General features: G+C 48.6%; 1 protein-coding gene across 2 annotated transcripts; it reads right to left on the bottom strand.

Annotated features, from left to right (window-relative positions):
- Positions 1-106: 106 nt before the first annotated feature.
- On the bottom strand, positions 107-4,620 carry SMPD1 (sphingomyelin phosphodiesterase 1). 2 transcript variants are annotated; one of them, XM_060018408.1, is made up of 6 exons: positions 4,197-4,620; positions 2,500-3,272; positions 1,791-1,962; positions 1,407-1,483; positions 1,058-1,203; positions 107-869 (listed from the first exon to the last, which is right to left on the bottom strand). In XM_060018408.1, exons 1-6 carry the CDS (start codon positions 4,494-4,496, stop codon positions 460-462), a joined length of 1,878 nt encoding a protein of 625 aa, XP_059874391.1. In that variant the 5' UTR covers positions 4,497-4,620; the 3' UTR covers positions 107-459. The 2 variants fall into 2 exon arrangements, with proteins under 2 accessions (XP_059874391.1, XP_059874392.1); XM_060018409.1 differs by having other exon boundaries at positions 645-885.
- Positions 4,621-24,283: the final 19,663 nt, after the last annotated feature.

Raw genomic sequence — 24,283 nt, 5'->3', positions numbered from 1 at the left:
CGCCATCACTCCTGGTACCCTGACCCCTCAGTTAGGCTCGTTTCCAGGGCCCCCTTGACCTTCCTGCCTCAAAACAAGAAACTGGGACAGTCACAGCAGGGTCTGGAGTCCAAGTCTCTTGTTTTTATTTTAACAGCCTGGCAACCAGGCAGCAGCAGCAGTACAGGGTTCCTGGCTGGCCAGCACAGGCCTGAGGTGACAGCTTCTGTCTGGTCTTCCCAGGGCAGTGCAAACTTAGACCTCTGCTCCACGGCCATGAAAGGATAGCAGCCTCAGAGCAGCCAGCCCCGCTCCCATATCTTGCTAAACCAGATCCAGGAAAGGAGGTCTTGTTTCCGAGGTGTGCTTGGGCCCAGGGATAAGCTCTTCCACCAGACATTCTTCTCACCACAGTGGCCTTCTGGGGTTTTCGCTCCTTTTCTAAGACAAGCACTTTCCCACCTCTGGGCCCTAGGGGTATTAGCATAATGGTGGCCTTGGCCACAGGCTCTGGCCAGGAGGGAGGTTGGCGTCCGGCATCAGGTGGCGACACAGGGCAGGGCTGTCTGACCGGGCGGAGAGCTGGGCGCACAGAGTGGCGAGGCGGCAGGGTGTGCCACAGGGCTCTGAGGGCGGGTGGCCCTTATGGTAGAGAAACCAGAAGGTCTGGAAAAGCTGCGTGTCACTCCGCATGCGGTACACCAGGTCGTGCCAGGCGGCGGGCAGCACATTGGGCAGCCCATAGGTTTCCCGAGCCCTGTAGAGGAGCTGCCAGTGTGGTGTCGCTCCGGGCTCATTCGCCTGCGTCAGGTTCAGGATGTAGGTCTCGTGGTCCAGGACCAGGTGAGAGCTCCCGGAGTAGTTGCCATCTATTTGGTAGACACGGTACCCTGCAAGGAGGGAGGGCTGACCAGAGAGGGAAAGGACAAAGGCAACTCCAGTGGGGAGGCAGAGCTTGCCCCTGGGCGGCCTTGGGTCCAACCCTCCTTCCTCTACCCCAACAACTTCCTCCCTCTCATCAGCTTCCTCTATCCCAGAGACCTCCTTTATCCCAACAACTTGCTTTCACCTCACTCACCAGGATTGAGGCTGATGTAGGTGGTGGCACTGGGCGCCAGGAAGGCAACCGATAGCGGCCGGCTTAGGGTCTCCTCATCATAGAAGATCTCAAACTCATCCACGTGGGTGTGGCCAAAGAACTGACCAGCCAAGGTGTTCTCATACCTGGCCAGAAGACACTAATCATATTCAGAAGTTTCAAGCAAGGGGGAAGAGGAGACCTGGGGAGGACTGGATGCTTTCTTTCTCCATCCTTTTCAAGGAAGTAGCGTCCCCACCCCAGTGGGGCAGCAGGGATGGTGAGACGCTTGAGGGAGTTTCTGACCTTTAGACTTCACCCACTCGCCCCCAACACACCTCCTTCCTACCTCTCCACAATTCGGTAATAATTCCAGCTCCAGCTCTTCAGGCAGTGCCCTGGGGGAATGTGGCCAATTATATGCACCTGTGGGGAGAGTTAAGGAAGGTTATGAGGGCAAGAGGGGTCCAGGAAGCCCTGGCCAGGCTAGTTGGTACTCATCTTTCCTACAGTGGCTGGCACTCCTGGCCAGAGAGAGGGGGAGCAAAAGAAAGGACTTTCTAAGGGTGACCGTGAGCTGAAACCCCAAGGAACACTGTTGGGAGTGCCCGAAAATCAAGCTTCTCTGCTCACAGGTGCTCCAGATCCAGAGAGACGTCTACTTGTGAAGGGCCTGCTGTTCCTCCCACCCTACCGGCACCTGCCCCACTGGGTTCCCACCACTCTTGCTCACTTTGTCTCCTCGGTCCTCAGCGGCCTGAAGCTCCCCCACCAGCCACTGGAGCTGTCCAGCAGGATCTGTGGAGTTGATCAAGAGCCAGAAGTTCTCACGGGAACAAAAATTCATATTGAGAGAGATGAGGCGGAGGCCGGGGCGTGGGGAAAGTGCATAGAACCCCCCAATTCTGAAACAAAGTGAACACGGGTCAGCATGCATTCATAACCCTAGCCCTGCATGCCCAGTCCTGTGTAGGGAATCTGGGTGAGGGCAGAGGCACCTAGGACGTCATCCCTACTCTCAAGCCCACGTTCTAGCTGAAGATCAGACAGCACTGATTATAGGGCCCGTGTGATTGAAGCAAGCGGCTCCGAGGACTAAAGGCTCTAGGAGACAGAAAAGTGAGCGAGAAGAGGCAAAGGCCATCCAGAGCGAAGAGGACCTAGGCCTGGGGAAGCTGGGAAAAGCTGGGAGGTTAGAGAGGGGAAGGCATTTTAGAGAAGACCGGACTACCGCGGAGGAGGTGCGCTGCTAGCCCTTCACCCTGTGAAGGAGGGTGGCTGGAGCTAAGGGTGGAAATGGAAAGTGGGGTCCGATTTGGAGGGCCAGCGAAGAGAGCTGAGGACTCAGCCTAGAGTAGTCACACATAATGCTAGGTTCCCTGCTCCCTTCACTTTCATCCATCTTTCTCCTCCCTTCCTGGGTTTCCGTGGGCCTCAAATACCTGAGGGTGCGAAGGGCTTCAGCAGGCAGCCAGGGCTCCCAGGCCTTGGCCATCGCCTCGTAGAGCCAGTGCGAAGACTGGTTGCCCTCTATGAAGGGGGGAGGGAAGCCATTGACGGGTGTGGTCTCGTGGTTGCCCACAGCAGGGTACACGGGCACCGGCCCCAAGAACTTCTTCACGAGGTCTGTGACGGTGGTCAGGGCCCGCAGCTGGTCCTGACGAGACTGCTGCCAGATATTGTGGGCAGGGATATCGCCCGTCCAGTACACCATATCAAAAGGGCCGGCGGGGCCCAGGCCACTCAACAGGCTCTCCAGGGTCCGCAGGGGCAGGTCACACTTGCTGTACTCGCCCCAGTATCCAGCACCTGGCCGGGAGGCAGGCGGCGGGCCAGAATCCTGGCGGCAGCACAGGGGGTTCTCACAGTTGGGGTCTGTGCCCTCCAGGTAGCTTTGATCCCAGTGCAGGTCAGTGAGGAAGAGGACGCGGCTGACAGGGGAGCCTGGGGCCGGGGGCTCGGGCGGCTGGGGCGATGGCTTTGGCACGGCCGGCAAAGAGACGTTCCAAGATGAGAAGATGTCCCAGTGTCCGCAGGAGGAGCCCAGGAGCAGACCACAGGCCTCAGACGGGCGCAGCACCGAGCGCGTCCACACGTCCACCATGTCGTCCTGAAAGAGCTGGACGGCTGACTGGCACACCGCCGGAGGTGCTATTTTCAGCAGCGTGCATATCTTGATGGCCATGGAGCCCACGTGGGCCACGCTGGCCTCGTTCTGTGGCGGGAAGAACCAGTGGCGAGAAGTCAGAAACAGAGCACAGGGACCAGGCCAACACCTGGATACGACCCGTGGGCCTCCACATCCACACCGGGGCTAGAATGGACTCAGTACCACGTGGTGAAGAGATGTCGGTTCACCCCTGCCTCTCACAGACACTGCCCTGACTCGGGCGTCACCAGGCCGGCACTTCCTTTTCAGCTCAGTGGCATTTCAAGCCTTTGCTTGCGCAGCTCGCTTTCTCGGGCACTGTCTGCTGAGTGCTCTGGAATTTGGGCTGGGCGGAATGACAGACTGACCAGGGTTTGGGGACACACACGAAGAGAGGGCCCTGATGCCCCAAGGAGCCCCACGAAGCACGGCCACCAACCAGCGCTCCTCACACCCCCATCAGGGTCAGTCAAGGCAGCCCAGCCCCAACGAGTCCCACACCTCTGGATACTCCTTGACTCAGGTCCCCTTTGAGTGAGCAGCTGGTCCCAGGCACCGGAGGTGCCAGGTGTAAGGCGGAGGGGATTCAGTCAGGCACGCCAGGGTGGGAGTCCAGCCCACCCCCCAGCAGCCAGCCCCTCCTACAAGTGACTTCAGCTCCGGGGCTTCTATTCATTTGTAAAGCGGAGATAACCACAGTCATGAAACCACCTTTCAGGCTAGATTCAGCCTGTGTAAAAGGGTTGGCACGGTGCCCAGCATGTAACTTGCGCTCTTTCCTTACTTCAGAAGGTCACAGTGGAGGTAGTGATGGTGGTGGTGTGCAGCCGCGGGGGGCCCCAAAGGGGGGCAAATTCAGTAAAGGCTTGTGGAGGACAGCCTCTCCATCAGCGATGCTCTTGGGGACCCCGGAGCGCCGGCCTCAGCCCCAGCCGCCACCGCCAGCCCTCCCTTCTGGCCTGCACCTCCCGCAGCCCCTTGAGCGCTCACCTGCAGCCTGATGTCGATGGCGGTGAACAGTCCTTTGCAGGCGGAGCAGGTAAGGTTCCACCAGCTAAAGCCTTCCCGGAGCTGGAGCGCTAGGCGAATGAACTTGGCGGGATGGCCTTGGGCGGGAAGAGGGTGGGCCCCGGCAGGGGCCCAGAGAACCTGGGAGTCGGACAGGGCCAACGCCAGCGCCAAGCCCATCCACAGGAGCCTCAGGCTGGGGGCCCCCGAGGACCTGTCCAGTGCCTGCTCCCGGCCCGACCTGGGGCGGCCCTGGCCGGAAGACACTCCTTGGCGGGGCATCGCCCGGCTTCCTAGACCAGGCAGGTTCGCGCACCCGGCGCCGAATGGCGTAGGCCCTGGTCGGCTCTCAGGATCCCTGGCGGTGCCAGGGACACCGATCAGTCCCCGCGGCAGTCGGCTGACTGCTCGGCGACAAGCCACAAAGCAGCTCCGCCCCTTCCTCTGCCTCGGTTCCGCCGCAGCTGATCGCGGTGGCTGGCAGCCTGGGCAAGCCTAGCGAGGCGGAGGTGCAGGCGGAGTGGGCCGGGCGCCCCTGGGACCCGCCCAGGATCCCGCCTGCGATTCCGCCCAGGCTCTGCCAGCTGTGCGAGGCCGCTGTAGCCGCCCAGGTCTTGCGGAAGCCGATCCTGTGTGGCTGGTGAGAGGCCCCTCCTCTCTCCAAACCTGCACTCAAATTCCTGGAGTAGCTAAGTGCCTGGCCCACCGGGCTTTAAACTGGGGAAGTGGAGAGGGCGTGGGGGGTGTTGGTGGCCGGGAGCACCGCGGGGCGGGGATTCTCACACTGTTACCTCTCCGGCCCAGAGGGCTCCGACCCTCAATTTCTTATGTACTGCCACTGCTATCCACACCCTTGAGTCACCCTGACTGATCATCTTTTCGACTCAGACTTCTCCAGATGGAAGGGGCCCTGGGCTCATGCGGGGACACCCATACCTTCATTATATGGATGAGGAAACAGACTCAAAAATGGTGAAGTGGCCAAGAAGGGGTAATGACTATACAGACAGGAACAGGGATTAGAACTTGGGTCTCCCACCTTCCTGTAACCATGATGGTGAAAGCTATCATTTACTGAGCTCTATAGGATGCCCCAGGCACTGAAACAGGTACTTTATAATGACTAATCCTCAGTTCTAACGACAACCCTAAGAAGTAAGTATAATACTATTATTACCTCCATTTCACAGATGGGGAAACTGAAGCATAGGAAAGTTAAGTGGCAGAATAGCAATTAAAACCTAAACTGTGTAACTCAGTGCTTCTCCAGGATCCACAGGTCTACCAAGTCCTGTCAGTGCTTGCCTTTGAGAATTTTTTTCAAGTGACTCCCCGCCCCTCCCACCCCAAATCATATCAGATAGAGTAATTATGGTATAATAGAAAATATATTTGGTCTTATCTCCAGATTCTGGCACTAAGCTCCTAAAACCTTTTGAATTTCCTGAGTGATAAGAGTGTCTTTTGTTATTTATACAAGCCCCTTTCAATCACACCTGAATTTATGCTAATAAGGTGAGTTAAGGTGGGACCCCTGAATAGCCTCAGGATGGGGCTGGTCACCAGAAAGAACTGATCAGAGAGTGAGATGTTTCAGTCTCACCCCCAGTCTTCTGGTTGGGGAAGGGGGTTGGAGACTGAGCTCTATAAAAACTCTCGCAGAGCTTCTGGGTTGGTGAACATTATCAAGGTGTTGGGAGGGGGGTATACCTGCAGAGGGCGTGGAAGTTCTGTGACATTCCGCCACGCGTGCCTTGCCCTATGCATGTCTTTCAGGCTATTCCTGAATTATACCCTTTGTATTAATCAGGACATGTAAGTAAGGTGTTTTCCCGAGTTCTGTGAGCTGTTCTAAGCAAATTTGCAAACCTGAGTAGAGGGTCATAGAACCCTAGAACTTACAGCTGGTTGGTCAGAAGTATAGGTGGCAACCTGGGACATTTTGTAAGCAGATAGGTTAGGGTGTCCCCAGAGGAAAAGAATCAGATATAGCTTTTTGACATAAGAGAAGCCGTTTTTGGCCTAAGCCATTTTGTGATCTAAGCCTGGCACAATGCCTGCCCTTCAAGAGGTCTCAGTAATAAAGATCTTAAGGGAAAAAACAAGACTGTTAGCAGGCAAGAGAAGTAACCATAGCAAAGAGACAACAAATCCGTTGCAAAGACTCCCAGTTCTGTTTCAAGATCAGCCTGAAGCGCTTGCTTGAGCTGTTTTTCAGAATTTAAACCCCTCCTCTGAGTGAGCACCCAATTACCAGAGCCACTGGAACCTAAGGGATGATAATGTTGACCTTTTCTGACTTCAGTCCACTAAAGCTGGGACTCTCTCGACCTTTGCCTCAATTCTATGCAGAATTCCCTTGCTCAGGCCCCTTCGTGAATACGTATGAGCCCTTTGCTTAAAACTTCCCCAATCATGCTGTTCAGGGAGATGCTGCTTTGGGAAAGATTCCTGGTGTTCACCTTACTTGCTACAAGTAATAAACCCTTCCTCCTCCTAATCTCTGTCTCCTTTGTGTCTTTTGCCTTGACATCCACTGAGAGGTTAACCCAGTTTTCTGGTAACATTGTGACTGGCCGCCGGAGTGGGGACAATCTTGTGTTACTGAACCCTTTAATTTGTGGAATCTGATGCTAACTCCAGGTAGATAGTATCAGAATTTAATTGAATTGTTGTAAAATTAGTTGGTGTTGGAGAATTGGTTGGTGTCAAAGAAAGCACCCGCAGAACTGGTGTCAGAAGTAGGATTTGCTAGCTTGGCCCTGGCTCATGGAAACAAGTGGTTTGGGAAGAGGTAGGATGAAAGGGCAGAGGACGAGGAACCTTTGATTCCTGGGTGGCCACATAGGCACCCATGGTATGAAGCAGCAGATGTGCTGTAATCAATTGCAAGAGGTAAATTTTACCAGTGGAATTTAGAGATAGATCCAATTCCTGGGGCATTGGTTCACTAGGTACTTGAGGAAATGGAAACTGATAAGAAAAAAGCAAACTATGTAATCTCTTGGTTATTGATATCTGTAGTAGCCAAAATGAAAGTAAGAGAGAGTGCTGGCTTGGACCTTGACTGGTCTGAGCTTCGGCTTCTAGTCTCAGAGCCACCTGCACAGGGAAAAAATTATGTGGGGATGACAGCAGGTACCTCTAAGACTCTGGTCACCAAGAAGGTAGTACATGTTGGGAGAAGACAAAACCAAGAAACTACTAAAACCGGGAGATAGAATGTGAAGGAGTTGTTATATTTTATAGATTAGTGTCATCAACTTCCTAAATAATCTTCACTGAAATGGATTGTGAGAATGATTAATTTGGTGGCAGTATCTTTGCTTTTAAATGCTACCGAATGGAAGAGGGTGTTTGGGTTGATACAGGACCCATAGCTTACTAGGGAACAATTACAGATGGTTATATGATCCAGACACACAGCAGGTTGTTCCTGAGGCAATGGCCAGGCTGTTGGATTGGATAAAGGCCACTGTAAGGTCTGTTTACCCTGATAAGGGTAATTATTCAGCAACTCTCATAAATGTCAAGTGGAACACGTCAGATAAAGCAGCTGATCTGCTTCACATGCAGGCCACGTGGAACTGGCTTTATGATGACCTGAGTATTCACCCACTGACTATACCCATTACCCAGGACATGGGAAATGCTATGGTTAAGCAGGCTCCTTTTGCATGGGCATCACTTTTGCATTGACACCTCGTGTAACTTTACTGCTACATAATGGAGCACCAGTCCAAGAAGTCATATTGAATTTGTTATCTTCCCTTCATGGGTCTTACAGATGCTAATAAAAACATTATATTAATTAACAAGAGAATGGGGAGACATGGATGGGAGAATCCAGGGACTCATCCCAACAGGGTGGATATCTTTAGATGGTTATTAAGAAAGGGATTTCGAGTAGCCCCATTTCTCCTCAACTGCTACTGCTCTGCGTCTCTGTCCTTCCTCACGTAGGACGCTGATGACCCTCAGGGCCCACATTCTATCTGTTCTCCAAGACCTTATCTTCCAAAGTCTCATGAACAAAAAATGTTGCGTATCACTCCAGTTCTACAAGGCTCAAGCACTGCAGTTGCCTAGATAGTTAAGATGCATGTTTAAAGAATAACTTCAGGGACTTCTGTGGTGGTCCATTTTGTTGACTCAGCACTCCCAGTGCAGGGGGCACGGCCCTGATCCCTGGTCAGGGAACTAAGATCCCATGTGCCGCATGGCATGGCCAAAAAAAAACAAAAACAAAGAATAACTTCAATGAACCAAGATCCTTGCATCTTCCCATACATGGAAAAGAACTAAAATAATTAACTTGAGATGCCTGTTCTTGTGATTAGCAGCAATCTTTTGATGTTCAACTATATGTTTGTTTTTTCCCAGCAAAAACCTCATTATACCCTGGCTCCTCCCTTACTTCTTTGGAGCAATTCCTCAGAGCTATCCTAGAGACTGTCTCCTGGGCTATAGTTCCGAAGTAAGGTCTTAACTCACAAATTTACATTGCGCGTTTTTCTTTCAGTCGACAGTCTTATCCTTCACTCATATCCCATCTCCTTAATAACACCATTCCTTTTTAAAAAATTAATTAGTTAATTAATTTATTTTTTGTCTGCATTGGATCTTTGTTGCTGTGCTCGGGCTTTCTCTAGTTGCGGCGAGTGGGGGCTACTTTTCGTTGCGGTGCGCGGGTTTCTCACTGCAGTGGCTTCTCTTGTTGCAGAGCACAGGCTCTAGGCACACGGGCTTCAGTAATTGCGATGCAGGGGCTTAGTTGCTCTGCAGCATGTGGGGTCTTCCTGGACCAGGGCTTGAACCTGTGTCCCCTGCATTGGCAGGCGGATTCTTAACCACTGCGCCATCAGGGAAGCTCCAATAGCACCATCCTTGATCACTCCCTCCTTTTTCATTTGCCCAGTCCTCTTTTCACAGTGTTTTCACATATATTGTTGCCTTTGATGGAACCATCACTTGCTGCGTATCAAGCATCCTTATCCTTATGGATAAGTAATCAAAGGCCCCTCTTCCTCTGACATGGACGACATTTTTCTCCAGAAATCAGATTCTGAGAAAGAGATTAACATTCAAGAGGTTTGGGAATTCCCTAGTGGTCCAGTGGTTAAGAGTCTGCACTTTCACTGCTGTGGGCCCGGGTTTGATACCTGGTCGGGGAACTAAGAGGAACGGCCAAAACAACAAAAAGAAAAAGCAAGGGATTTATTAGGAGGTGCTCTTGGAATCTACAGCTGTGGAACGAAAGGGAAGGTGGCGGGATTGAGCAGGGGGACAAGTGGAGCTGTGATGCTGTCTCCGTAGAAGACTCAGTGGATTTTATGGGAGTGTTGAAGCTGAGATGACCCTTCAGAGTTGTCCTGAAATAGGGTGAGGGGCAGCTTCATTTGGGGAAATCCCAGTAGCTGATCTCAGGACGGCAACTGTTACCTATTGTTTTCCTCTTCTAGACCTTTTAGATTGCCTTAGCTAGCACTCCTGCTGATTTCAGTGGCTCACCTGATGATGCGACCCAGACTTTTCCCTTCAGGGGTCTGAGCCGTGGCATCCATGCTCTCCTCAAGTCATAGCAGCTGCACTTGTCATTACTGTCAAACAGAGCAGAGCAGGGGAGTATCAAGAGGCTCCCAAGTGGACCAGCTAGTGCCAAACACATTCCCTTACGTCCTTTGTGTAACAGCCATCCTGCCTCCCCTTATTTATTTATTGGGTTGGCAAAAAAGTTTGTTCCTGTTTTTTGTAACATGAAAACCCAAATGAACTTTTTGGCTAACCTGATATTAGGTGATTTATGGCTGTGCTGCACGGCTTGTAGGATCTTAGCTTCCGGACCAGGGATTGAACCCGCACCCTGGGCAATGAAAGCGCGGAGTCCTAACCACTGGACCACCAGGGAACTCCCCCCATCCTGCCTCCCCTTGTTCTTGTGATCAGGATTTACTTTGTAGTCCACATGGCGATGCCTCTTCTTGCCTGATGGTCCCTTCACACAAGGAGCCCAGAGTTCCGATACAGCAGCCATACTCCTTCTCCTGTTGGACACGTTTTCTGTTTGGGAGCCAGGAACTCTCAACATGAGGTCGTAGAGTTGTAGGGGCAGGAAATACCAGTTGCCCAAGCGGATCACAGGAGTGATGGTAAGCACGCCATTCCTGTTTCCCTCTCCCCTTGTTTCTAGACTCATGTGTTCTGTCTGTTGGGCACACAGCTCCATATAAAGGTTGTTGTGTTAAAGGAGACACTGCATGCTGGAAGATGGTACTTGTTTTTGCTGCTAGCAGCTTAGGCACTGTCAGCTGTGTCAGCCTTGGTAAGTGGGAGCCCTTGCTATTGGGCCTATGCTAGTGGGCTTCTGTTGGTTATATGCTGCCACCTAGCCTCGATTTTGGGGGGAAAGTACTATCATTTCCATTGCTATCCGTGCGCACAGCTCAGTAGCGGCATTTCCTACCATTGGTCTTGGCCTATACAGGAGAGCCATGACGGAGATTCTTAGTGATGCTGGCGCCCTTCTCATCACGCATTCCTTATTGCTTTCATAAATTGTGTATCCTCCAGGCTGCCCCAAGGAACATAATTATTTAGTGGGTTTTCCAGCCTGATATATCCATTCTCAATGCCCACTTTCTGAGCGTTTTGTTTATTTTTATTTTCTGAAGACATTTATTTATTTTTGGCTACATTGGGTCTTTGTTGCTGCGTGTGGGCTTTCTCTAGTTGTGGCGAGCCGGGGCTGCTCTTTGTTGCGGTGCGCGGGCTTCTCATTGCGGTGGCTTCTCTTGTTGCGGAGCATGGGCTCTAGGCACACGGGCTTCAGTAGTTGTGGCACGTGGGCTCAGTAGTTGTGGCACACGGGCTTAGCTGCTCCGTGACATGTGGGATCTTCCCGGACCAGGGATCGAACCCGTGTCCCCTGCATTGGCAGGCAGATTCTAAACCACTGCACCACCAGGGAAGCCCTCATTCTTTTTTAAGACTGAGCAATTCCCTTATCCTTATAGTTACTATTTCCCTCATGTTTCTCAAAAGCCTGATGCATTTCTTGCCACTGGTAGACCATCCCAGTTCAGTACGGTCTCTCCAAGCTCCACCTGACCACTGATAGGGTCCTCATTGTCAGCTGGGTGGTGAGTGATCCAGCTGATCCCAAATCCCACCCCAGCTTTTTCAGAGACCCCTGGTACCAACCGTTACGGGTTGAGTTACCCAAGAATCAGACCCTAGGATGGAGATGAACTTGCAGCAGGTGTATTAGGGAGTGGTCTCAGGATCACCACCTGTGGCAGAAAGGAAGCAAGTAGGACTGGGCAGAGAGAGAGGACTAGCTTTGATGCATTCCCTTCAGAGGCCGCAGCTGACCCTACAGTGAACTCTGAAGCTGAGATGACCCTTCAGGATTGTTCCAAGCTGAGGCAAGGGGATTGGACCTTTTTTCTCCTCCAAAACAGATCAGTCATAGGATGAGGGCTGCCCCAGAAAGGGGGTATAGCCTTGGGCGAGGTGGCTGTCCCAGGTGGAGCCTCCTATAGTGCCTCATCCTTGAGGGCCATGTTCAGCAGCACCCCAGCAGCTGGAGGAGTGAGTCCTTCATACCTGAAGGGGAACCTGGGGGCATAACACCACGTCCACCACGCTCTTATTCCCAATGTCTGTCTTAGGATAGGGCACAGAGACAGCTGGGATATACTGTGGCCTAAGAGTCATTATGAGTGGGGCCCTGCAGGGCTGGTAGTGAGAGTGGTCAAGGACAACTTTATTCTCGATTTTCTCCAGCCTTTAGAACCACTGAAACCTATTTTTGAGGCTCCCAGTCTCCTGGACAATGGGGAGAACTTGGAGAAGGGAAGGGGGGCCCCAGTGTTTAAAGATCCAAGGCTCACACAGCCCTTGCCACCATTGCAAACTGGGTTCCAGTCTAGGAGAGTGATTGGCAGAGGGATAATATGGGCTGCCTGGTTGGGACTGTGAACTTCCTAATTAATTTGGGCTAATTTGATCCCATTTAGGGTACCTAATGTTCCATTTTGTCAGGAAACCTGTTCAGATTCTATACAGGTGACCAGTCGATTCTTGGGCTGCTTTCAAAACTGCAAATTAAATCTGTAATTCATCAGCAGCGAAGAACTGATGGCGAAACGTCTCCCTCTTGTGGAATTTTTAGGGAGTACCAGAGACCCTGAAGAAATGGTTTCTTCTGACAGGCAGTTCCAACGCAGTGAGTACAGAACCCGCTGTGGCAGGGCAGTGACTAAGGGTTTGGGCTTTAGAATCAGGCTTCTAGGTTAGAATCCTGGCTCTGCCACTCGCTGGTTGTGTGACCCTGCAAAACACGTCACTTTCTGAACTTCACTTTCTTCCTGTGTGACGTGGAGATAATAGTACAGGGTTGTGGTGAAGATTCAGTGAGCTAAAGAGTACTTAGAGCAATGCACAGCAATACAGTGTCATCTGCCGTCTGTATTGACGATCATTGATTTAATTTAGTGAGGTCCAACTCCCAGCCCTCCCCGGCTTCCCACCCCCTATTCACGGTGTCCACTGTCAGGGGAAAGGAACTCTGGCTGCAGTGAGGTGAAGGCCAAAGGAAAGAATGTGGGAAACTTTGAAAAATCGCCCCCACCCCATCCACCTAAGATGTAGGGAACATTTATTTAACAGACAGTAACAGCTCCTTTTATAGCCAGGAAGTCATGCATTCATTCACTCAAAACACATACACACATACACACTGATTTGTCAAAACAAAACCCTCATTGAATTCAGTCTCCCTAAAAAAGCCCTACTGTATAGTATTGTTATTCATGCAGCCTTCCGGGGGCCTAAATCTCCCCACCCCTAGACTTCTCATCAAAGGATTCATTCAATACAAACAATTCTCCTCTGAAAGGAGAGGGATTAATTCTGCATCTAAGAAAAATATAGTTAGAAATTTCTCTATATTGTTATACAGTTGACCGTCGTATCCGTGGGAGATTGGTTCCAGGAGCTTGGGAGGTACCCAAATCCACTAGATGCTCAAGTCCCTTGTATGAAATGGCATCGTACAATGAGTACAGTCCGCCCTCCATATGCGCGTGTTTGGCACCCGTGGAGTTAACCAACCACTCAGATGGTTGAATCCGTGAATGCCAAACTCGTGGATACGGAGGACCGATTGTGCTGGTAACTGAGCAATTCTAATCAGTCGGACGAGTGCTTCACCGGTTTAAGCGAGCGGAGTCGTGGGAGCAGAGAGGAGGAGTGTCCCCTGCAACTGAGGGCCCTCGCGGAGGTTTCCAGAGGAAGAGATTTGTGTGCATAGATGTAGGAGGGCTGCCTCTCGCACCGTCCTCCGGCGAGGGAGGGCTGGGCAGGGTCGGGAACTGGGAGAGAAGATGGGAGCCCTGAGAGGGAGTGGGACTTGGAAAGGGCCAAGAGCTGAGGCTGCAGAGGCCGGCACAGGCTGAAATTAAGAGGATCGCGTTAAAGAGTTTAGTCTTAATCCTCAAAGGAATGGGTGTATTTATTATTAATTTTATTCCTTCCTTCATCTGGCCAGCTGGCCATTCAGGTGACAAACACTTTGGGGGAGTCTACTCTGTGCCCCGTGTTGTGCCAGGGAGCATGAGACACAGAGATGACTAAGACGAATGGATAAAGAAGATGGGGCACATATATACAATGGAGTATTACTCAGCCACAAAGAGAAACGAAATTGAGTTATTTGTAGTGAGGTGGATGGACCTAGAGTCTGTCATACAGAGTGAAGTAAGTCAGAAAGAGAAAAACAAATACCGTATGCTAACACATATATATGGAATCTAAAAAACAAACAAAAAATGGTCATGAAGAACCTAGGGACAAGACAGGAATAAGGACACAGACCTACTAGAGAATGGACTTGAGGATATGGGGAGGGGGAAGGGTAAGCTGGGAAGAAGTGAGAGAGTGGCATGGACATATACACACTACCAAATGTAAAATAGATAGCTAGTGGGAAGCAGCCGCATAGCACAGGGAGATCAGCTCGGTGCTTTCTGACCACCTAGAGGGGTGGGATAGGGAGGGTGGGAGGGAGGGAGACGCAAAAGGGAGGAGATATGGGGACATATGTATATGTATAGCTGATTCACTTTGTTATAAAGCAGAAACTAACACACCATTGTAAAGCAATTATACTCCAATAGAGATGTTAAAAAAAAAAAAGACAGCAGCAGCTCCCTCAGACAGCTCTGTGGACCCGTAGGAAGATACAGATAAGAACGCACAAAAATACAATAAAAGTCTCTCAGTGGGGGCTTTCCCGGTGGCTCAGTGGTTAAGAATCCGCCTGCCAGTGTAGAGGACATGGGTTTGAGCCCTGGGCCGGGAAGATCCCACATGCCGATCAACTAAGCCCATGAGCCACAACTACTGAGCCCGTGCTCTGCAGCAAGAGAAGCCACCGCAATGAGAAGCCCACACACCACAATGAAGAGTAGCTCCCGCTCGCCACAACTAGAGAAAGCCCCCGTGCAGCAACGAAGACCCAACGCAGCCAAGAACAAATAAATAAATAAATTTATTAGAAAAAAAGAAAAAAAAAAAGAATGGTTGCTTAAATAAATTAGACTTGAGAGTATAAGTAAAGAACAAAAGGTATGAAATATTATGCAACAAGGGGAAATTTTTGAAAGTTTAGATGAAGGGCACTTTTGAGAGGAGATGCAAGAGAGGTGGGTGGCCAGAGACCAGATCTTGAAGAGTTTAGCTACAATCTGGACAAGTGAGTCACTAAAGGATCCTTTAATCAGGGGTTTGTCCCCATAAGCTATGGAGTTGCAGTGAGGAAGGGCCAGAAGATCAGCTGGTGAAGAATGGTGATAAGTCAAGTTAGAGATGATGAATTTTGAAAAGTGGCATTGAAGAGGGGCTTTCTGCTGGGCATACAGATAGAAGAGATGTTTGAAAGCGGCCTCAAAAGAACCAACTGGATACTGTGGGGAGGGAACTCCTGATACCTTCCAAGCAGCCACATCAGATCCATAGGTAAATAAGTGAAAAAAGTGAATACTCGAGTTAAAGACAGCAGGGTTTCCGGCTTGGGAGATAGGCAGATGGAGCACATGTGTAGGTGTTGGACCGGGACAAGAAAAGAGATACTGCTTCCCTGAGGCTGAAGGTGCTGTACTTCAGCCTTGTGTAGGGGGAGAAGAAGACAGAAAGTGAAGGGATTTCAAAGTCCCTGTGGCCTCCAGCGGGTAGGAGTTTGAGGCCGCACAGGCCTTGGTCTGTACTGCCTTCTCCCTCATCTAACAGGTCCTAGCGGCTGAGGTCTCAGCTCAGCCACTCGGGCAGGGCACTCACAGGGTGCGTCTCCACACAACACGCACGTCAGGCACCCAGCCTGAGACAGTTACCCAATTACCGGGTGTCTGCGAGGGCGCAGCTTCCGTGTCACCGCTCTGTCCCCATTTCCTGGAATGGCGCTCCCTGTGTGTTTGTTTCTGAGAAAGGAGTGAGGCTGAGGCGGGGGTCTGGAGGAGAATGTTGACAGTACAGAGATAGCAGAAGGACAAAGAATTTAAGGAGAAACAACCAACCTTATTGACAAGTGTGCCTGGAAATCCGGGTCAAAAGGTACAGACTTCCAATCATAAGATAAACAAGTACTGGGGATGTCATGTACAACAGGATGACTGTAGTTAACCCTGCTATATGGTATATTTGGAAGTAGTTAAGAGAGTAGTTGCTAAGAGTTCTCATTGCAAGGGGGAAAGATGCATTTTATTCTTCTTCTTTTTTGGCATCTACATGAGATGAGGGATGTTAACTTATTGTGGTAATCATTTCACAATATATGTAAGTCAAGTCATTATGCTGTACACCTTAAACTGACACAGAGATATATGTCAAATATATCTCAATAAAACTGAAAAAAAAAAAAGACTGGGAATCCAGATATGGATATGGAAAAAAAATGATCCAAAACCTGAGAAAAGATGAACTCTCATGCTATTGCCTTGATGGTGAAGTTGAACCACTTGGATAGACTAAATGGCAAAGAACTTTGTTGTTTGATCTGGTTAACAGTCCCTTTTAGAAAGTTAGAATTTGACCCTCTCAGTTGCCCATTAGTCTTGTCATGAGCCTAATGATCTTTAACCAAACGTATTTTTCTTGCATCTTATCTAATAATTTTATCTACATACTCCTTTTTCCTCCAAAGAAAAAGTTTTTTTCAACTGGGTTTCTTGGAAGCCTAGATCCCTTGAGGGAGAGCTTAGAATAAAACTTTAACCCTTGATTAAATCAACTTGTCTGAGAAGTTGCTTTGACAAGACCATTGCTTGGCTTTGTGTAAGACCCCCCACACTTTTCTGTTACACCTGGGTAGGCACCATACCCCGGTAAGGTGTTTCAGAGACCATGTTGGAGATGGGAGAATGAACAGGGAGGATTTCAATGTTTTTAACGGCCAGTTTTCTTAAAATTGAAAAAGTAATATACACACATGTTAAAAATTGTTTTTAAGTACTTTAATGGGTATACTTTAGGTAGAGGATGCCTTCTTCCTACCCCAAACTCCTGAGCCTTTCTCTGGAGAGAAACATGACTACTTCTCTGTGTGTTTGTAGAATGTTCCTGCCATAACGTGTGTGTGTGTGTACATCTGTGTAACAGAATGTTGAATGGGACTCGTTTTTTTAATAAATTGATTTTATTATTTAATTTTATTTATTTATTTTTATTATTATTTATTTATTTATTTTTTGGGCTGCGTTGCGTCTTCGTTGCTGCCCCCGGGCTTTTCTCTGGTTGTGGTGAGTGGGGGCTACTCTTTGTTGTGGTGGGCGGGCTTTTCATTGCGGTGGCTTCTCTTGTTGCGGAGCACAGGCTCTAGGCGTGTGGGCTCAGTAGTTGTGGCACATGGGCTCAGTAGTTGTGGTGCACAGGCTTAGTTGCTCTGCAGCATGTGGGGTCTTCCCGGACCAGGGCTTGAACCTGTGTCCCCTGCATTGGCAGACAGATTCTCAACCACTGCGCAACCAGGGAAGCCCAAGTGAGACTTCTGATATCTAAATATTTTGACAAAAGCTGTAGCCTTAGGCAATACACATACCCAAAGGATTACTTAAAAGTTGGCTGAATAGATCCTTTGACCTTCACCCTAACATCCACCTTCAGTCTATATAAAATAAGTCTGAAATTCTATGAAAGTTAAAGCATAAGGGGCAAGTGCTATGGTTTTCTAAGTATGTTTGTGTGTGTGTGTGTCAGATGGGGGGAGGGGCGTGGTGTTCCAAGAAAACCACTCAGAGTGATTGGGAACCTGGTAACTTTCTTGGGGAGAAAGTCTTGGGAGAGTTGCAGAAACATATACCCAGTGCAATCTCAGTGACGTTACCAGGGCAAAGTGTGGTGAGAGAGTTCTTGGAAGAGCTGAAATGTGACACAGAGTCTGCTGCCTTCTTTCCAGCTATGTCTTTCAAGTAAACTCATGTACAAACATGCTCTGGGGACTCTGGCGGAGCCAGCTGTGGGAGGTGAAGGAGGTGGATGGAGAATGAAAGAGCTATTCACATCTTCTTTCATCACTACATGTCCCCAGGCCACAGAACTGGCCTAAGCTGGAAGTGCAAGGTTAATGGGGGAAATCCTGAATTGGAAATGTCTTGAATTTTGATTTAGGCAGAACAGAATCATTTCACTACCTCGAAGTGAGTTTAGTTTTATTTTATTTATTTTATTTAATTTATTATTTTGGCCTCACTGCGCGACCTGTGGGATCTTAGTTCCCTGACCAGGGATGGAACCTGTGTCCCCTGCAGAGGAAGCATGGAGTCTTAACCACTGGACCACCAGGGAAATCCTGAGTTTAGTTTTAATTACCAATGTGAGACTCTTTCCATCTGAAAGTGACCAGAAATCTATGAGATCTGCTTGAGACATCATGGGAAGGGTGGTGTGAAAGGGAATTCAGTGCAGCCTGTGTGAAGGCAGTGGTAGGAAAGAAAGCTGAGACATGATTGTACTTCACTGAGTTCAGTTCATTCAATATTCCGTTGCATATGTACTTATGGGCAACAATACAAAACACACAAAGGAAAAAAGGTACATTGTTTCTTTCACTTAGCAAAGTATCTTTTCATGTCAACATATAGAGCGCTAACTTTGGGGTGGTTCCAGGGAGCCAGTTAATCACAGGGGTCCTCACTGGATTCTGAGTGGAGGGAGAATGGCCAGAGGCAGATGGGGATGGAGGGGCACCCTCTGCTTTAACCTGGTGCTGTGCTGGAGGAGGACGCTGAGGCTGGAGGCCAGCATGAGACCTCCTATGAATCTTCTCCTGAAGCCACCCTGCAGCAAGATTCAGCCTTTGGGACAATCTGTGGGGAGAACTGGGGCTATAGAGCAGTTCTTTACTCAGCGAGGAGCATCGAGGATCACAGCCTGGCCCATAGCCCATCTATTGGGAGAGAGCAACACACTTTTTTACAGGCAAATTCCTATGAATAAATGATTTTTGAAAAAAAATTTTTTTAATGATTTTTGAGTACACGTTCTCATATATTCATTCATTTACAAATCACTTCATATAAATTTACTGTTGCATTATTTTTCTTTAAAAATTATTAAAATATAAATTTAAGAGAAGGAAATAAATAAAAATAGATACCTCTTCTAATAGTCTCATATTTTATTCTCGCATCTCAGTGGATTGATCGGTGCACTGCCTGGGATGTGTATACTCTGCTGCTCCAGAAGGAGGAGAATGAGAGTGGAGAAAGAGTGTGTTCCGTGTGGGCCTGCAAGTCCCACGTGAGAGCAAAAGCCAGAAGACTGGGCTGTGGTTTAGCAGCCACTTGCCTCATTTCACCAACTGAGTCACGAGTTTGGTGAGAGGAGAAAGAGACCTGAAGTATTCTTTCAATAGAGTTCTCTTGTGGAGAACGTGTTACCCAAAAACTGGGTTCACCTCTTGGTGGGTGTCGAGCTAAAAGACACAACCAAGGCAAAGATTGGGAGAAGGAAGGATTTATTACCTGCAGCAAGTTAGGAGAACCAGGGATCTTTGGGAAAGACTAGGGATCTTTCCCAAAGCAGTGTCTCCACGAACAGCAAAATCAGGGAAGTTTCAAGTTAAGGGCACATGCATATCCATGAAGGGGCTTGGGTGACTGAAGAGTCCAAGCTTTAGTTGAGAGAAGTCATGAAGGTCACAAAAGGTCAACATTTCATCCCTTAGGTTCCAGTTGGTCTCGTGGTTGAGCACCTGAGGAAGGTTTAAATTCTGCAAAACAGCTCGAGACAGTGCTTTAGGGTAGTCTTTGAAACAGAACTGGGAGCCTTTACAGCTAATTTGTTATCTTTGCTATTGCTACTTCTCTTGCCTGATAACAGTTTATTTCTGCATTCTTTTGTTCCTTTAAGATCCTTCATTACTGAGACCTGTTCAAGGGCTAGCATTGTGGCCAGGTTTAGACCACAAAGTTTAGGTAAAAAATGGCTTCTCTTATGTCATGAAAGCCATTCCTGGTTTTCTTTCCCTGGAGACCCCCTACCTTATCTGCTCACAAATGTAACAGAAGTACTTCCCCTCTATGAAAACTTGAAGAATGCTGTAATAAGCACCTTCTACTCTAAAATTTAAAAGCAGTTTAGTATTCCACTATAAATAATCATGAGATATCCTGGAATATTTTTCTTTATGTGTGTGTGCGTGTGCGTGTGTGTATGTGTGTGTGTGTGTGTGTGTGTGTGTTTCCTTTCTGCATATTCTTCCTCTAGACAGAGGGTGGGCAAACTACTGTCCATGGGCCAAATCTGGCCCATTGTTGTTTTTCTGGGACAGTCTATAAGCTAAGAATGGTTTTTACACTTTTCAATAGTTAAAGAGGGGACTTCCCTGGTAGCGCCGTGGTTAAGAATCTGCCTGCCAATGCAGGGGGCATGGGTTCGCTCCCTGGTCTGGGAAGATCCCACATGCCGCGGAGCAACTAAGCCCATGTGCCGCAACTACTGAGCCTGCTCTCTACAGCTTGCGAGCCACAACCACTGAGCCCACGCACTGCAACTACTGAGCCCATGTACTGCAACTACTGAAGCCCATGCGCCCGGAGCCTGTGCTCCACAACAAGAGAAGCCACCGCAGTAAGCCTGCGCACTGCAACGAAGAGTAGCCCCTGCTCGCTGCAATAGAGAAAACCCATGCGCAGCAACGAAGACCCAATGCAACAACAACAAAAAAAAAGTTAAGGAAAATCAAAAGAAGAATAATACATTGTGACATATAAAAGTTACAGGAAATTCAAATTTCAATGCCTATAAATAAAGTTTTATTGGAACACAGACACCCTCCCTAGTTTATGATTGTCTACGGCTGCTTTTACACCAGTATGGCAGAGCTGAGTAGTTGCAACAGAGGTTCTATGACCCTGGAACCTAAAGTGTTTCCTATCTGGCCCTTTACAGGAAATATTTGCTGCCCAGGGCTCTAGACAGTGGGAAATACATATTACCTCAAGGAAATTTAGGATTACGCTAGTAGGAGGAATGCAAATAGAAGCAAAGGGCTAATGTTTAGAGTAGTAGTGTGTGTGTGTGTGTGTGTGTGTGTGTGTGTGTGTGTGTGTATAACTGGGTGTAGTGTTTATTTTCAAACAAGCTTTGGGGAATAAAAAGGAAGGGGATCAAGGCATGGAGTTTATGCCATTACAATAGATAGGGAACAGAACAGGGATAGGCAGGTAATTCAAATCCCACATCCTTGCCCCGGAGAAACTAGGTAAGGATCATGGGGACTTCTGATAGCAAGGAGACGGTAGTGATAAGGTAGGCTGGGAGTCTGGACCGGGAGTGACTCTTATTCCAGGGTCAGCACCAAGATGCCTGAGCCCGTACCACCTCCACCAGCCAGAATCAGGAAGCTGCGCAGAAGCCATGCCCTGTGGACGGCCTGTCAACAGTCACACGACCACCCCATGTCACCAGTGTTGGCTGACGATCTCCCAGTCATCATCGGGAGGAGGTTCCCCATCCACTATGCGTGCACGTTACTAATGATGAAGGTTACCTGTGGGTGTCCTGAGACAGTGCTGCACCCCAACCATACTGCCCCATGTGGACACCCCACTTTCAGTGACTCAGGATATTTTGAGCTCCACTGAAGCAGATGATCATGTCTTTGACACCATGGGTGGAGTGAAATGCCAGAGGGACCATCCTGTACTGGGGTGGGGCTGAGCGGGGTGGGGGGAGGTGGGGGGCGTGGGGGGTGGGGGGGGTGGAATCCGGTCCACAACCTATGGATCATTTACATTTATTAGCATCTCTACTATCCATATAAGTTAAGCCATGGTGGCACTTTTCAGCCAGAAATCAGGAATTTAATTAGAAAACCGATATATATAGTTGTGCGGACATGTGCGACTGAGTGGTGAGCCTGGATGCGCTCACCGCTCCTCACCACTGCAATAGCTCTCTGGCTTTACTAATACCTTCAATCTGTCATTATTTTTTTTCCCTCTTTTATCCACCCCTCCTGGCTTCACGTTCTTTCTAGATCATATTCTATACTCCAACATTATAATGATTCTCCACAGACACCTGCAGCTCCCTAGCTCCTCTTCCCGCTGTCCTTTTCATCTGGCTTTTCTACTACTGAATCCTAGGGGCTGAAATTGTTATAGAAAAGTCTGTAGGGGAGAAGATTGATACGATGATAAATTCGTAATCCACAGCTTCACATGGCCCATCAGTGCTGCTTGGCAGTTTTCTACTTTCCTCTAGTCCGCTTGCCCTAATTTTCTCTACAGCTTGTCCCATAACTTTGTAAATCCTTTTTAAAAAATTGAATTACAGTTGATTTACAATGTTGTGTTAGATTCTGGTGTACAGCAAAGTGATTCAGTTATATATACATATATATATATAGACTTTTTCATTATTGGTTATTACAAGATATTGAATATAGTTCCCTGTGCTATATAGTAAGACCTTATTGTTTATCTATTTTATATACAGTAGTTTGTATTTGCTAATCCCAAAGTCTTAATTCATCCCCCCCTTCCGCCCACCCCTGCAGCCTTTCCCCTTTGGTAACCATAAGTTTGGTTTCTATGTCTGTGAGTCTGTCTCTTTCTTGTAAATAAGTCCATTTGAATCATATTTTAGATTCTACATATAAGTGATATCATATGATATTTGTCCTCTTCTGTCTGGCTTACTTCACTTAGTATGATAATCTCTAGGTTCATCCATGCTGTTACTATTTCATTCTTTTTTATGGCTGAGTAGTATTCCATTGTATATATGTACCACATCTTCTTTATCTGTTCATCTGTTGATGGACATTTAGGTTGTTTCCATGTCTTGGCTATCATAAACAGTGCTGCTATGAACATGGGGGTGATTGTATCTTTTCAAATTAGAGTTTTCTCTAGATATATGCCCAGGAGTGGGATTGCTGGATCATACAGTAACTCTATTTTTAGTTTTTTAAGGAACCTCCATACTTTTTTCCATAGTGGCTGCACCAACTTACATTCCCACCAACAGTGTAGGAGGGCTCCCTTTTCTCCACACCCTCTCCATTTATTTATTTATTTATTTATTTTTGCGGTACGCGGGCCTCTCACTACTGTGGCCTCTCCCGTTGCGGAGCACAGGCTCCGTACGCGCAGGCTCAGCGGCCATGACTCACGGGCCCAGCCGCTCCGCGACATGTGGGATCTTCCCGGACCGGGGCACGAACCCGTGTCCCCTGCATCGGCAGGCGGACTCTCAACCACTGCGCCAGCAGGGAAGCCCCCTCTCCATTTATTGTTTGTAGACTTTGTAAATCTTTTTGTATCTCTGATTCATCTGCTCCCACACCATAAGTTGCATTTAAGGATTTTGTCTTCTATTTCACAGATAATTTAGGAGCCACCACAAAGAAACATCCTTGTTTTTGCTATAACAAATTAAAAGTCTACTCACATCTATAGCTATCCTCTCCCTTTCCCTTCTGTTGTGTCCTAACAGCCACAGCGAACATTTATATAGCACTGTATTGTGTGTGTATCTACTCTTACACTATTTGACAGATGATGAAACTCGGGTGCAGAAAGGTTAAGGAACTTGCCTAAGATCACACAAGGTGTTGAGCTCAGTTCTGAATAGAGGAAGTGTTCCTCTTTCTACCAAAGGCCAATACTTCTTTTAGTGTTCTCTGTTTCATCCCATTCATAGATTCAAGCACCACAGAATATGGGAGAGTGGCTACTGCAGAACAACAGCAGTCTCAGCCACACTCTCCCGCTCTTCCGGTTGCCGAACCCAAGTTCGTGTTCCCAACGAAGAGTGAGGCCAAATGAACTGAAACGTTGGAGTTTGGAGCAGAGAGAGGTTCATTGCAAGGGCCATGCAGGGAGAACGAGCCGTTCGTGCTCAAAAGGCCCAAACTCCCTGATGGGTTTCAGGGAAGTTTTTATAGGCAAATCTGGGGAGAGGGTTGCAGGGGCTTCCCTGGTGGCACAGTGGTTGAGAGTCCACCTGCCGATGCAGGGGACACGGGTTCGTGCCCCGGTCCAGGAAGATCCCACATGCTGCGGAGCGGCTGGGCCCGTGAGCCACGGCTGCTGAGCCTGCGCGTCCAGAGCCTGTGCTCCGCAACGGGAGAGGCCACAACAGTGAGAGGCCCGCGTACCGCAAAAAAAAAAACAACAAAAAACTACAAAGTAACGTGGGTTGATAGCCAAAATCATGGTTCTGCTCCCAGCTTCAAACAGAGCCCCAAACTCTAGATCTTATTTGACACTCAGTCCTCTGTCTTATTCTCCTTTAGGATGACCTTCCTGGTTTTATGCTATTTCCCCTTAGACCATGCAACTCTGACAAAACCAACGTGCAACACAGTTGCGTTTTGCCTTGCACTTCCTCTTGAGCAAGGCAGCTAATTTCAGCCTCTATCACCTAAAAATATAAGAAAGTCCACTGCCTAATGTAAGGATACATCCCATAACAGGGTCTTCTGCCTGCCTGGCTCAGGACTTTACCTCTTGGTATTTCCCTTACCTTTCTTATCTTTCTTGAATCTAAGCCAAGAAGGTAGC

Source organism: Delphinus delphis, chromosome 8 (genome assembly GCF_949987515.2).
Source record: "Delphinus delphis chromosome 8, mDelDel1.2, whole genome shotgun sequence".
NCBI classification, from domain to species: Eukaryota; Metazoa; Chordata; class Mammalia; order Artiodactyla; family Delphinidae; genus Delphinus; species Delphinus delphis.
This window is presented reverse-complemented; position numbering and strand designations above follow the sequence as displayed.

Bases quoted from the DNA above. Each gene is read 5' to 3' on its own strand.
- SMPD1 (XM_060018408.1), bottom strand. From the start codon at position 4,496: ATGCCCCGCCAAGGAGTGTCTTCCGGCCAGGGCCGCCCCAGGTCGGGC. The intron at 1,963-2,499 runs GTATTTGAGGCC...ACTTTGTTTCAG, and splicing joins GAAGCCCTTCGCACCCTCAG to AATTGGGGGGTTCTATGCAC. The intron at 870-1,057 runs GTGAGTGAGGTG...CCCTCCTTGCAG, and splicing joins CTACATCAGCCTCAATCCTG to GGTACCGTGTCTACCAAATA.